Here is a 14314-nt window from a genome sequence, read left to right as displayed (position 1 = left end):
TATCCAACTTATAAATCAAAAATATTATTTTTAACCTCACAAAAATGGCATCCTTTATGTTATGTATGAAATAACCTCAATTTCTCAATCAATTAATAAGTAAACTAAATAGGAGAACAAAGTGCATTGTCTACATCTTTTATAAATCATTTTGGCCAAATGCAATTTTCCATATTTTTATTGAGAGATTTTTTTGCGTATGGAGAACGCTTGACCTCTAATACAGCTGTCAACAAATTTTTTAGGTTATGTTTCTGGATTTTGATTTGAGGTTATAAAATTTATTAAAAATGGGTTTTTTGAGTTAAAAAAAATATTTATTTTCCTGTCACTTGCATGCAGAAAGATTGCAAAACTGGATAATGATATCCATATTTGCAATTGATGCCCATCTATTTGCAGTGATGAAATTCGAATGATACCGGCTTCATTTCCTGCTCAATTAGCAGTATATCTTCCATAAATACTTTGTCTCATATAATCAGTCATTCCTTAAGTACTTCAGGAGCCATCCGGATTTTGTATCCTCCTTTTTTTCTTGCTCAAGTTGTATCCAAGAGCATTGAGTCTCCTGGACACTGTCACATTGGTCACTCCCAGTTGCTGGCCAAGCTCTCGAGTTGTCTGTGTTGGATTCTCTTCCAACAATGTCTCCAATTCATGATCCTCAATCTCTTGAGGTCTTCCTCCGCGTTTCTTGTCTTTCAAATCAAAATCCCCTTTCTCGAATCGCTGGAACCACCTCCGGCATGTATTATCATTCACAGCATCCTTCCCATAAACATCCTGGATAATTCTAGCAGCTTCAGCTCCAGTTGAACCACAATGGTACAAATGCAAAATGCAATGACGAAGATGCAATTTTTCACTATTCTTTTCCATTTACAGTAGACTCTTCGATATCCAGCACTTCGATATCCGGGTGACAGCTGCCAAACACTGGCGGTTGATATATTCAAAATTATTTTTACTAAACATGAAGTTTGTCCAGAGTGAATTAAAGTATTATTAACATTGTATCGAAGTTTTTAATACATAATTGTGATAAAAAAATGAAACATAAGCACACCATGAAGAAAATTCTCTTTTTCTTTGTCAGACAAAAAATAAATTCACACTGCACAAAATAGAAAAACCGTTGATCATTCAAAAAACCTAAATGTCATTTTGTCCCCCAGTCAGCCGGATATCGAAGAGTCTACTGTAACTATTAATTTTAGAATATCTCAAACTTATGAAGCACAATACCCAATAACTTTTAGTAAACACCGTGGACTATGGAAGGAATTATCCATGGATAGTAGTAAGACATTCAATTTTTTCTTTTACTTAATATCAATTTTCTTTTTATTATTCATTATTTTAAGATTTTTTTTTTGATCTTAGTCATTTATGGATCCTTATGAGATGTAGATATATCACTAAAAATTTCCATTCATAATTCTATGCCCTTGTACTTTTTATATTACATTCTAACTTTTGTAATAAAATTAGAAAACACGAAATAATTTTCCATGTTTCAATAAATTAACTGAGTTGTTAAAACTAGGAAAATCTAGTGAAAAGACTAATTGATAAATCGTCAACGTCATTCTTAGTAATTGAGCAATAAATAATAATTTCTCAATTCATGGGAAAATCAATCGTAATTCGAAGAAATCTCATGTGAGAAAATAATTCAAATTGATTGAAAACTACGCAATGCATTAATTGCTAGAATTATTTTCAATACTAATTACAGAAATTCTATTCTGCAAAAAAAAAGTCCAGGAATAATTCGAGCTGATCTATTGTCAAAAATTTAAACTGGTCCTCATGAAAGCTTAGAAATAAATTTAGTTACATGTTTTAAACTTATACCCTAGGCACACTTACGACTTAAGCTGAGAGACAGTTTAGCGTAATTGTGATCAAAATAGTGATCAGATGACATTTCCATCAGTTTCTGACTAATCAGTCTCTCGGCTTCAGCTGAAAAACGGTTCAGTTAGTAGGAAATTATTTTGATTATAATTAAGTTAAGCCGTCTCTCGGCTTAAGTCGTGTGTCTAGGCCATTATGTTGTTAAAATCGACTTACGTAACATTGACTATTTTCTAATTGATAATTATTTTTCGAAAGATTAGCTTACAGAATTATTGGTACTTTTAGGAAGTGATCGTTGTAATTTTTTTTTTATTTTATCATCAAGTGGGTAGCATTACATCTGAAACGATATAGCACGTACTTTTATTAAATTGTATCTTCGGTTATGGATGTTCTCTGTACGTAATATTAGGAAAGTCTAATTGCCTTGCCTTTGCTTGGTAATCGGAGTATTTTAAAATTTTAGGTTATATTGGGTCTAACCAGCAAAGGAATTCTGCAATGATATGACAATGTCATATGATAAATTGTCAAATTGAATTTGCAAATAGGACAACATTAAAGGCCAGTGAGCATCTAATAGCCATTGCAAGGAGCTCTATAAAGCTCTTAGCAAGTGGTATGACAGTGATTTTCGATTAGTTTTTCCGAATTTCCTAAATTTGTCATATGACATTGTCACACTATTACAGAATTCCCCTACAGGTGTCAATAACTATAGCTAGTGAGTGAACCGTGAGTGGCAGATTGGCAGTTTACGCCGATCTGTTTACAAAATCGCGCTGATCGCACAATCAGTCTCTTGGATCGGGATAACACTCAAAGTGAACCATGAGTAGCAAACTTGTTTACGCCCTGAGTCTAAAGGCCTGTACACATTGGGAGCAATTTTTGTCAAAAATGGCATTTTTGACAGAATTTTGACGTTTTTATCTACACCCACTGCGAACAATTTCCTTCAAAAAAACATTTTTTGACGATAATTGCTCCCAATGTATAGACGCTCTAAAATAACAACCTGATGATAGCTTTTGAAAAAAGAAGAGAACTTGGAGTTGTTTACAGGTTTTTTAAAAATAACCTCAATTATTTTTTTTAAATTATTTTTCCAATCGGTTAATTTACTTCTCAAACGGCCGAACTTGAGGAAATAGTTGATATATTTTGGTAGCTTAAACAGCTTTTTGAAGGTTATGTTCAACATAACCTTTGAGCACACTTAGCTGAAAAGTTAGCGGTTTCAGCATATTTTTGCTGAATTGATCACCAAAAATGTGCTGACCGATCAGCAGTCACCGAACAAAAAGTGCTAACCAAATATATGAAAATGGCACTGATTCGCGAATTTTCGTTTAAGGTTAGCAGAATTCATCTTTAAATACAAATATTTTCAGCTGAATTGAAATAGGATAGCATTTGGTGCTTGCTGGGAGACTCCAGCAGAAGTGTGCAAAAACCGTTGAAACCGAATAAACGTCAAAATAAGTTGGTTTAGGTAGCGTTTTGACCATTGTCGTACAAGTTTCATTAGACGTTTGGTCGGTTTCATGCTTCTTGCACACCTCTGTTCCAGATTAAAAGGTCTTTTTCTTCTTTCATTCACAAAACAATAACCGTTATCGACGTCTTATTTTCCATCCCAACCTGTGATAGATTTTTTCATCGTTTTCACTCATGAGGTTTGTGATCAATGCTAAGACGGCGATGGCCGCTATAAAAAGAAACTATTACCTCACTTGTGCTTCTCCTTATAAGCATTGCTGATATCGCTGATAATCTATCTACCTATCTATCTATCTATCTTTTTATCCTCTTCGCCCTAGAAGATGATGAGGCAGATTCGCTAACGCTTGATAAATAGGAAAATTTTAAACAAAAATGGCACAGCAACCCAGCAATCATAGTTAGCTGAAAAAAGCAGCGTTTTCAGCATGTTTCTGCTGAATCGATCAACTGACCGGTCAGAAGTTTTCAAACAAAAAGTGCTGTGCTAACCCAATATATGGAAACGGCTAATTATTTTAAACGGTTGATTATTTTAAACTCATTCCACTGAACTCAGGAGATGGAACGCTCAGTAGATCTTTTCAATCCTACTCCCTGGCAAGTGGCCTTCAAAGTTGAAGCCACTTTCTCACATTCCATTACAGATTCGTATGAAAATTTTTCTGCATAAGCTCCATATAAAAAAAAACCTTTTGCCCGGAGATAGTTTCAATCTAACCCACTTTCATTTTCACTTGATAAATCGTTTCTCTAATTTTGCCACCCACTGTTTGTACACGCAACGCATCATGTGAACGTTTGAGCTGTGTGAATGTGCCTACGTGCAATTCATTCACCGGAAGATGCAATTTGTCGAGAAGTGATTGGAAGTACCAACTAATTCCGATATCACATAAGAATGTTAATTTCGTGGGAAAAAAGTTGCCTCAAAGGCACTTTTATGACGCAAATGCGGCAACTCGCCACAGAGATTTGCATACGCCCCATCAGTCGATGTGGTCTGAGCCCTGTGATCTGATGGTGCAGTCTCTTCGTCGCTGGGAAGATTGTGGATTTCGTAGGTGACACTGCCTAGTTCTACTTTGATAAGCCCACCGTCCTGCTCCGGATTGGCTTCTGGTGGGATTGATGGCAAGGCAGTAGGTGGTGCATTCTGAGATGCTTCGGTACTTTCATTCTTCTTCTGCTTCTTCTTGCCCTTTGAAGCCTTGTCCTTGACATCAGTCTTAGGATAATGGGTATTCAAGTGTCTCTTCATGTCTCCTCTCACTCTGAATTTTTTCGGACATATCGTGCATGTGTAGGGCTTCTCGCCGGTATGGATTTTCCGGTGGTTCTGAAGATAGGAACTAGCTCTGAAGGATTTTGAACAGTAGTCACAAGCGTAGTTTTTCTCTCCCGTATGGATCCTTCGATGGATGACGAGGGAATACCTCCTGGCAAAGTCTTTACCACAGAATTCACACTGATGATTTTTCTCATCTGAATGCTTTGATGTGATATGATACTTCAGATCTCCCCACTGCCTGAACATCCTACCACAGTGCTTACAGGAGTATGGCCTGACTCCCGTATGGAGTCTCTTGTGCACTTTCAGGGCGCTACTCGAGTAGAAAGACTTCCCACAGACATCACACTGATGCGGCCTCTGGCCAGTATGAGAGAGAACGTGATACCTCAAGGCATTCCGGGAATTAAACTCTCTCTGACACTCATCGCATTTCAAAGTCTTCTTCACTGGTTTCTTCACATCTTTCTCAGCACCATCCTCCTCAGCTACTGCATTAACTTTGGACTCCTTGATCGCCTTAGGTCTCCTCTTTCTCAATTTCTCTTTCACTGGTATCACCTGAGAAACTTTCTCATTGGGATTCTTCGTATTCCTCCCACTTCGTGTTTTACGGACTGATACTTCAGCGGAAGACTCAACTACTGTTGGCTTTATTTCAATCTCGGATTCCTTGTTCAAATCCGGAATGGTCTCCATGAGGGCTTTCTCTATGGCCGTTTGATTGATTTGCTCTGGGAAGATGGCTGTAAGAAATAAAATTTATAGATAGTTTCTCTTAAATGCTGATAGTACTTCAACTCACGATTATCCGTTTCAATATGCTTCTCCAGATCAGTTTTATTTATGTACAGGACAAAGTTTTCCGGGACTCCTTGTAGGTTTGCCTCGTGATGTTCCAAGCCGTCAGGTACATTGAGGGAATCTTGAGAATACCAATCTTTCCCATAGATATCCAATCCATCGTGGTTGTCATCCGTTTGGGTATCATCTTCTCCTGATTGCTCCTGGACTTTATCCACAACTCCCCGTATGCCCTCTAGCATATCCTCCGGATCACTGAACTCCTCATCCAATCGCAGCAGAGTCCGTTCAGAGTCCTTCTCAGACTTCACTATCACTTCATTGGCTTCCTGATCCGTCGGATCCGTCTTCTCTGGATCTTCCCCAACTTGAATGGCTACACTTCGAACCTTTGGACGCGTATCATAGTGTGACTTCAAATGGCAGAAAAATGCAAATTGCTCTGACATCTTCTTGCTACAGAGCTGACAGGTAAATTCTATTGGAGATTTTAATGATATCTCTTCAGTGACTTCCGGAAAAATTACAGAATCCCGCGTTGGCGTTTGAGGAGGATTAGTCTTCAAACTCTTCGCAGCCTTTGTATCCTTCTTCCTAGGAATCCTTTTCTTATGCGGCAATTCTACCTTCATCTTTTCTTCCTGTTTGGTTGATTCCTCGAGCACCTTAAAGTTTTTCTCTTCACTTGAAGGGACATTATTGCTTTCTGGTTGGATTGCTGTCAAAGGAGGCAATGTATTTAGGGAATCTGTGAGATTGTATTGTCCTGGATTTGTCTGCATAGCCCTGTTATCATTACTCTGCTCCAAGCGGACATTCCAGTTGTCCGAGATGGGAGTCAAAATAGCCAAATTATCTTTCCTCTGATTAACAATCACATTAGCTACATTTTCCGGATCGGATTTTGTGGAGAGACTCTGGACAATTACATTCGTATGGTCATTTGATATAAAACCATTTGCAGGAGCAGCATCCGTAGATCTATCTGGCATCACATCAACCACTAAAGTATCCTGAATTTCTACTTGACCAAGAAATGTCTGAAAATGGGAAATATTTGTCAGGAATTCTGGAAAATTGGGTGATGTTTTAGTTTTTTACATGATCTATAAACTCTTGGTTTCGCAGGTTTATCACTTGGTACAGTCCCCCGGGGTCAAGTGCCCGGATTCCGGCAAAGTCAACACCGGAAAAATCACTATTTTCACTATTTGATTGCATGATTTATTGGGAAACTGAGGAAAAATCCTCTTGAAAAACAATTATAAAAACACTGAGCACCTGTCATATATTGACTTGGTCGAAGTTTTTGCAAGAGGGCTCTTGCCTTGAGAATACCATAATACATTACACTGTGAATAACATTGGGAAATTGGGAAGTTCATGAATAGGGATGATGTGCAGGAAAATCCTCAGGTATTACACTAAATTCCTGAAATTAAAAACACAATTGATTAGTATCCTAAGAAATTTTGAGCTGTTGATGATTTTCAGTGTCCTCGGCAGGGTATTCTTGGCATTCTTCTAGTCTGAAAAGCAATAGAATAAATTGATATAAATCCGGCTCAGAAGGACCAAAAATGTCATTCAACAATTGCAAATCAAAACACAGGCTTTGATTCATCTAGTGCAATTGCTTTTTAACTGAAATACACTCTAAATTGCACGTAAATTTGGAGTATTTACAGAGAAAATTTTCAGTGAACTCCACACTGAGTAAAAAAAATTGACTGTCAACATGTTTCGTTGTGGCGGGGAGAGAGCCATTGATGCTGTGAGTGCTGTGAGTTTTTGAATTTGAATCTAACGATCGATTGGTGAATATTTATGGTGAATCTGGTGAATCTTTTCATTTCTTTATGGGATATTCCAATCAAACCGTCATTTTGGATTAGGGTAGGGTCTGACAGTGCTTTATAGTGAAAAGTTCAGCTTGGTGTTCTTCTGCGTGTGCAAACGTCAAGGTGTGCGTCTGGCAAGCAATTATTGTGATAAAAATCCAAGTGATAACATACATTTTCCTAAATGTTTATTTAAGTGGTGGAAGCAGTGAGTGTGTCCCGAAGTGTCTCCGTGGCTGTCCATGACAAGTGTGGTGTTGAGAAAGTAGCCACGTGTGAATATGCAGGCTCAACTCAGCGTCCTCCTCATTGCAATTGCTGTAGCCGGCGTCCGGGCCTACGATGTCATCTACGCCATCAATGCTGGTGGAATGGGTCACCGAGATCACAATGGGATCACCTATGAGCGGGATCCTTTGATGGGAAAGGTGGGAACGGCATCTGACTATGGGAAGAACCTACACTTGATCCAGAGAGTGCCGGACACCGATAAGCTCATTTACCAGACTGAGAGGTAAGTCCAGTGGATTTCTAGGGTTTCCTTATGAAATATTTGATGAACCTTGGATCACATCCAAAAGGTATCACACGGGGAACTTTGGCTACGACATCCCTCTGGCTGGGGATGGTGAGTACGTGATTGTACTCAAGTTCTGCGAAGTTTACTTCAATGCGCCCAACATGAAAGTCTTCGATGTTATGCTCAATGGAGAACATACGGTCATCAGTGATCTGGACATTTTCCAGCAGGTGGGCCGAGGAGTAGCTCATGATGAGTATGTGTACTTTAGTGTATCCAGGGATAGGCTATACTACAAAGAGGACGAATCTGAGATCCGTGACAACAAAATTCGGGTGGAATTCATCAAAGGGAACCGAGACAATCCCAAAGTAAATGCCCTGGTACTGCTTAAAGGAGACCTAGAGAATATTCCCAAACTCCCAAGGCAAATGGTTGATCCGGATCAGGATATTTTTGCCGATCCAGATCCCGTCAAACCATCCTCAATGGATAGTTCGTCACGTGTTCGAAGTGGACCACCACAGCCCAATCCCTATTTCATGGATGACTCCTCAATGATGCTCTTGCCCATTTTTATTGCCATTGGGGCCTTCTTTCCGCTCCTGTTTTGCCTCTGCAAATTGTGATTTGAATCTGATGACTTTAGCACGGTCGAGGGCTTACCTCAGCACAAAATACTCACAAACATCCCCAGCGCACGCAAACAGTGCCCGAGGGCGCTGCGGAAAAGACAGCATAGGAAACGTACTTAAAGAAAATCCCGGAAACATATTAACCTGTGTTCCAGCGAAATCATTCCCAACAATTTAACAAAATTGCAAAATTGTCCTCGATAGTCCCAAAGGCCCTATCGAATCAAATTTATCTCCACGACTGGATTGTCTGTGCAATGTTTTATTTTTTAGGATAAGATTAAGCAAATTGGACGAGGATGAGTAGACACCACAAAGCCCTCATCCCATTTGATAACCCAATTTTACCTTTTCTGGCCTCATTGAGAACAATTTTTGTCAAAAATTGCTTTTTTGAAGGAAATTGCATGCAATTGGAAACGTCAAAATTATGTCAAAAATGCAATTTTTGACGAAAATTCCTCCAAATGTGAAAAGGCCTTATAAGGCCTCTATACATTGGGAACAATTTTCGTCAAAAATTGTATGTTTGACAGAATTTTGACGTTCTGCCTATACAACTGCAGGTAATTTTCTTCAAAAAAGCAATTTTTGCCAAAAATTCCTCCAAATGTGAAGAGGCCTTAAGGTAATACAACAACAAAAAAAGAAAGAAAAAGTACTGTATTTAAGTGTATAATTTTTTCATTCGATTCATGTGTGAGACAATGTAATTTAAGGATTGGAATAAAATTACCAATGGTGTGTGGATTGTTAATCTGGTCATAATCTCTTGAAATCTCTCTCAGCTTTGTTGGTTGGAAAGGGCATCAGTCTTCTTTGAGGTGCGGCAGAAGTGTTCTGAAGAGTTTCCACCTGCAGCGAAAGATTGAGATGAGCAGAACTCCTCCTTATAAGATTGTATTTCCATGGGGAATAAATCTTAATTTTTAATCATCCTCTTGAGAGAGATTTAACGCCTTTTGAGCACGTTGAAAAACAAACATTCATTAAAGCGTAAAGTTCTTTTTTTTGCTTTTTTTTGTAAAATTCTCATAACAAAGTTTGAGTGGTTTGGATGCTATTATAGACATTTGTCAAAAAGTTCAAAAAGGTATTGATCGTAAGATTAGAGATGAACAATTATATATTTTAAATTGTTACATTAACAGAGAATACATTTTACGAGATCGATTTGAACCGATTTATAAACGATCTTAAAGATTGTATAAAATATAGTGGAAGAGTTGTAAAAGAGATTTTAAAAAATCAGTTGAGAGATAGAAAACATCAAATCGCCATCTGACATCGTTTGGTCATCAAATCGCATAAGAAAGAGACGAAGCTTTTCCCTGAAACCGTCAGAATTATAATGTTGCAATCGAGAGATTGTATTTAAGGGGTTAGGATAAGTGTGCCAAATTCCGGCCAGCTTGCAATTCCGGCCACCTTTTTTGTTCCTCTAATTTCCATGAATTTCAAGTTTTTACTTACATGTAATTACAAAAATGTACCTTCGACAAGCGAGATAACGTGAAAAAAACATTGGAAGAATTCCCAAAGGGCAAGGACTTATGAGAATGAAGGTGGCCGAAATAGGGCACCAAAGCTACAGTAGACTCTCGCTTATCCGTGGACTCTTTTTCCGGGTGACATAAAAAAATCCGTGAGACAGTTGAATTTTAAAAATTTTGTTGACATATTTTCCCCGTTTTGGGTTTTTTTTGTTAAAGCAAATGTGCTCTATCTACTGTTAATTCTTTCTCATTGTAACTTTTTTGGACAGTACGCATGTTTAGAGAGAATGTCGATTCAGTCAGATCAGAATTCACTCCATAAATTTGCAATGTAAACAAAAAAATCGTTAGATTTCAAACAATTTGATGTGTATCACTCTCAAAATCCGTGTGACATTTCGGTCCCGTTCCACGGATAAGCGAGAGTCTACTGTATGTCTATATTTTTATTCATTTTAAAATGTATTAAGAGTTATTTTAGAGTAAATAAAGACGGTAAACTCTTTACAAGGTTCCAAGCAACACTCTTTCAGAAAAAAAAAGAATTTAAAAAAATCAATTTGTATTTAAAATATTACATTTCAAACTTGAGACTTTGACGCTTGCATGCAACTATGCCGAAATTTGGCACACTTACCCTACGTGGGTCAAGAAAATTAGAAAAAACATTTTTTCTAATTTTTTTAGCGTAATAAATAATTTATTCAATTCAAGCTGTTAGGAATATAAAAGAACAACATTTAAACTATATTTTTAAAAATTGTTTTTTAAAAATTTCAAAATTCATCCATTGCGACCTGATTTTTCCAAAAACGAAATATTTTCTGTTAGCTGATGACTCATACTGGTCCTTAAACGAAGGATTTCTTGTTTATTTGTTCACATTTTACTCTACAAGACGATACGACGCACGTGTAAAATTTGTCAAAAATTATAATTTTTTCTCTTAAATTCTCCGTTTAAGGACTAGTTCAACTCATAAGCTAACATAAAATATTTGAATTTCTAATTTCAGGTAAACAAATTAAGAGAAATCTTGTCCATCGAAAAGTACATATGATTTTTTTTAAAAGGTCTCTGAAAATCAAGACCCAGAAACTTAATTTTCAAAATTTTTAAATGAAACCTTCAGAAAATATAGTAGAAATGTTATACTTTTATATTCCTAAGAGCTTGAATTAAATAAATTTTTTGCAGTTTTTTGTCTATTTTCTCTCGTAACTCCTTAATATAAATACATGTACTTCCTTCCAGATTGGAGCAATATAAGATTTAAAGGGCTAACATCAACGACAACGTCCAAATTTCAAGATTATTTTTTGTTAATATTTTGTAACTTTACTACAGAATCGATCAATATGAAATTTGCAGTAGTTATTACAAATGTCTTTAGGAAATAGAAAATTATTTTTGTTTCAATTTTGAAAAAAAAATGGCGTTAATTTTGAACGCTATGGTATGTGTTATGCCTTAAGAAAATTAAGCCATAATAGACGAATGTGCTAGATAGACCTACACTGAGAGAAATCCGAAAAAGTTAAAATAACATTCCGGAAATGTTAATTTTACCCTGCAGTATTGATCCGAAATCGGTGTACATATTACCCTTTTTAGGTGTATTGGGCGTTAAAGTTACCCTTTTTTCATGTTGATTTTACCCTCAAAAGGTATAAAATTAACATTAAAAAATGTTGATATATTTTTACACCTAAAAAGTGTTAAAGTTATGAGGAAAAAAAGTTAATCGCACCCTCTTTTTTTTCTCGGAGTACCCAAATAACAATTTGGAGTCGAGGGGTAACTCATTTCGGGGAACTCGAGCCAATCTGGCTGGGGAACCCATACATTTTTTTTAGGAAATCCGGGGAACCCATACATTTTTTTGGAAACCCGAGCCAATCTGATTGATTATGAATTACCCCTTGTTTGGAGTAAGATTACCGTTGGATGTATGTATTCTGGATTCCAAAAACGGGTCCTATGACGGTCGTCAGAGAGTCGAATGACAGTAAGTGGGGAATAATATGACGGTAATTACGGAACTCATTTGGCGTCATAATAACTCTGAAATTACTCGCTCACGACTAAAATATGACGCCGACTTCCAGTGTCATACCGTCAGAAATAGAATAAAAAAATAGAAAAATACCGTCATTTGGAGTTGCTTTGGTTACTGCATGGTAGAGTAAATATTAGCACCGTAAAATAACGATTATATTACTAAAATTCAATCTTGAGTAATGCTCTGACCAAAATTCGATGCGAATACGACTAATTTTTAAGATTCCAATTAGGAGTATTTTTTTTGACCAATTCTTGTACACCAAAATCCAGTCATTTTTGAGTCAGAGTAATTTTTTGCGGATTAGGTACGGCTTTAGCCAAGGGACGCCTTAAGGTAATGGTAATTAAAATGTCACCTATGAATAGACAAAATTTTTACCTTTATTTACTCTGTTGTATTATCATAACCGAACTTGTAAAATCGTCAGTTAAATCAGAATTTGTCGTAACTTCGTTTTGACAACTTTTCAGGAGACGAAATTTTCAGTTCAATATTATTTTTCTTAAAAATTAGCCCCGAATGCGATACTTTTGAGTCAAAATAATAAAAGCGGCACTAATAAACTGTAAGTTAACTAGAGAAAATCTTTATAAAATTATTTAAAAGCTGCAATATTGAGAAATATGTTAGAAGAAACACAATAATATTTTATCGTAACTTCCATCATTTATAAAGCCGTAACTTCCAATGTATGGAGATTCTGGAAGTTACGACAATTTTCTAAAATGCATTATATCAATTTGAATTATTCTAGTGATAATAAGCGCCATTATTTGACTAAATTAGTAAATAATACTTTTATCCCTGTCCCTAAAAGCTTTTATTTCATAAGTTTTATTGAATGAATTTTGTGCGTCACGTCGCTTGTTTTGTTTTGAATCAATGTATATGAGGGATTTTTTCTCACTTTTTTCTCGCAAATATTGAATTAAAATGATTTCATGTTACACTATTCGCATTGTCTTTGGATATTTGGAAGAGTTTGTGAACGTTTTATTGAGAAATATTGCAATTTTGCTGAAAATTACAAGCCACGCAAGTGAGCAAAAGAAGTTACGGCAAATGCTGATTAGAGAAAATTTTGTATGGAATTTTGTCGTAACTTCCTTTAAAAAATGGAAGTTACGACAAATTCTGATAAATTTTTCTTAATTAAGGGCACTTACGATAATTTTTGTTTAAAATAATTTTTATTGGGCTTATAAAAGTTTCTTTTTCACAAGTGCGTTTAATAAATAAAATTACGCTGATTCCAAATATGTATATATCTCAAAATCGCAAAAATGAAGTTACGACAAATGCTGATTTAACTGACGAAATGTCAACCAACTTTTTCGAATTAAACAGAGAAGACTATTATTTTCGGACATTCCCACTTCCAAAAACTTCCAAGCACTTAATTTTCAGCTGTACATCACTTCCGTCTCTAATATATCCCCCTTGGCATTGAATGATCATTGCAAGGAGCTCTATGAAGCTCTTAAATTGATATGAATCTGATTTCCGATCATTTTTTTTTAAATGAATCAAATAAAAATTTTTAAATTAAAGAATAAATTACTTTCAATTTCCCAAAGTTTCTTGAAAGGATAAATCTTCGATATACCTACAATCCTACGCTCAGGGGTCTTAGAGGTCCCCTGTCCTGACTATCGTGGATCTGCACAGTCCTCCTTCGCTGTGGGGTAGGTCTTTTCGGTTTAATGACCACGGGATCGACAATCACAGCAACAGGAATCTGTTCCAGATCCCCGTTCCATGCGTACTTGAACGTTGTGGCTTTATCGGTTGATGCCAGAGTCGTTTCTGAAGATTCACTTTCTGGCTTCGTGCCCAGAACCGTAACAGTTCCCAGAGGTTTATTTGGGGCATTCGGGGGCTTTGTGGAGGTGATGTAGATGGGAGGTTTGGAGGGTTTGGTTCCATTGAAAACTCCCCAAGAATCTGGCTTTACGGTCAGATGATCATAGTCGTAATCATAATCGTAGGAGATGTCATCCTGTTGGAAGGCAATGGAAGACATGGGAGGACAAGAAGGAGATTAAGTAGCTTGAGGGGAGACAAGTTTAAACTAGATTAATTACCCCAACATTAGTGCCCCACATGCTGTCTTTCTGGAAGATGATAGCCACGTCTTTAATGTTAAACTGAATGTTGTACTTTCCCGTTTGACGCTGATCTACGGTGGCATTGAGCGGAAAACCACTGACACAGTAGCACATTATCAGGGCAAAAAGGGAAAAACTCTCTACACAATTAACCATTTCTCTGGCGGAGTAAGAGTGATCTTTTC

The 14314-nt window shown here is 36.7% G+C and overlaps 2 protein-coding genes across 2 annotated transcripts; one reads left to right on the top strand and one right to left on the bottom strand.

Moving 5' to 3' along the window:
• Positions 1-1316: 1316 nt before the first annotated feature.
• Positions 1317-6801, bottom strand: LOC129805940 (uncharacterized). Its single transcript, XM_055854226.1, has 3 exons — positions 6566-6801; positions 5466-6504; positions 1317-5406 (listed from the first exon to the last, which is right to left on the bottom strand). The coding sequence occupies exons 1-3, from the start codon at positions 6683-6685 to the stop codon at positions 4274-4276; spliced, it is 2292 nt and encodes a 763-aa protein (XP_055710201.1). The 5' UTR covers positions 6686-6801; the 3' UTR covers positions 1317-4273.
• A 564-nt stretch (positions 6802-7365) lies between these two features.
• On the top strand, positions 7366-9217 carry LOC129805983 (malectin). The gene is made up of 3 exons (XM_055854274.1): positions 7366-7428; positions 7503-7819; positions 7887-9217. The coding sequence occupies exons 2-3, from the start codon at positions 7587-7589 to the stop codon at positions 8452-8454; spliced, it is 801 nt and encodes a 266-aa protein (XP_055710249.1). The 5' UTR covers positions 7366-7428; positions 7503-7586; the 3' UTR covers positions 8455-9217.
• The last annotated feature ends 5097 nt before the right edge of the window (positions 9218-14314 follow it).

This window comes from Phlebotomus papatasi, chromosome 3 (genome assembly GCF_024763615.1).
Source record: "Phlebotomus papatasi isolate M1 chromosome 3, Ppap_2.1, whole genome shotgun sequence".
NCBI classification, from domain to species: Eukaryota; Metazoa; Arthropoda; class Insecta; order Diptera; family Psychodidae; genus Phlebotomus; species Phlebotomus papatasi.
Note: the sequence above shows the minus strand (reverse complement) of the source record. Positions and strands in the feature narration are given on the sequence as shown.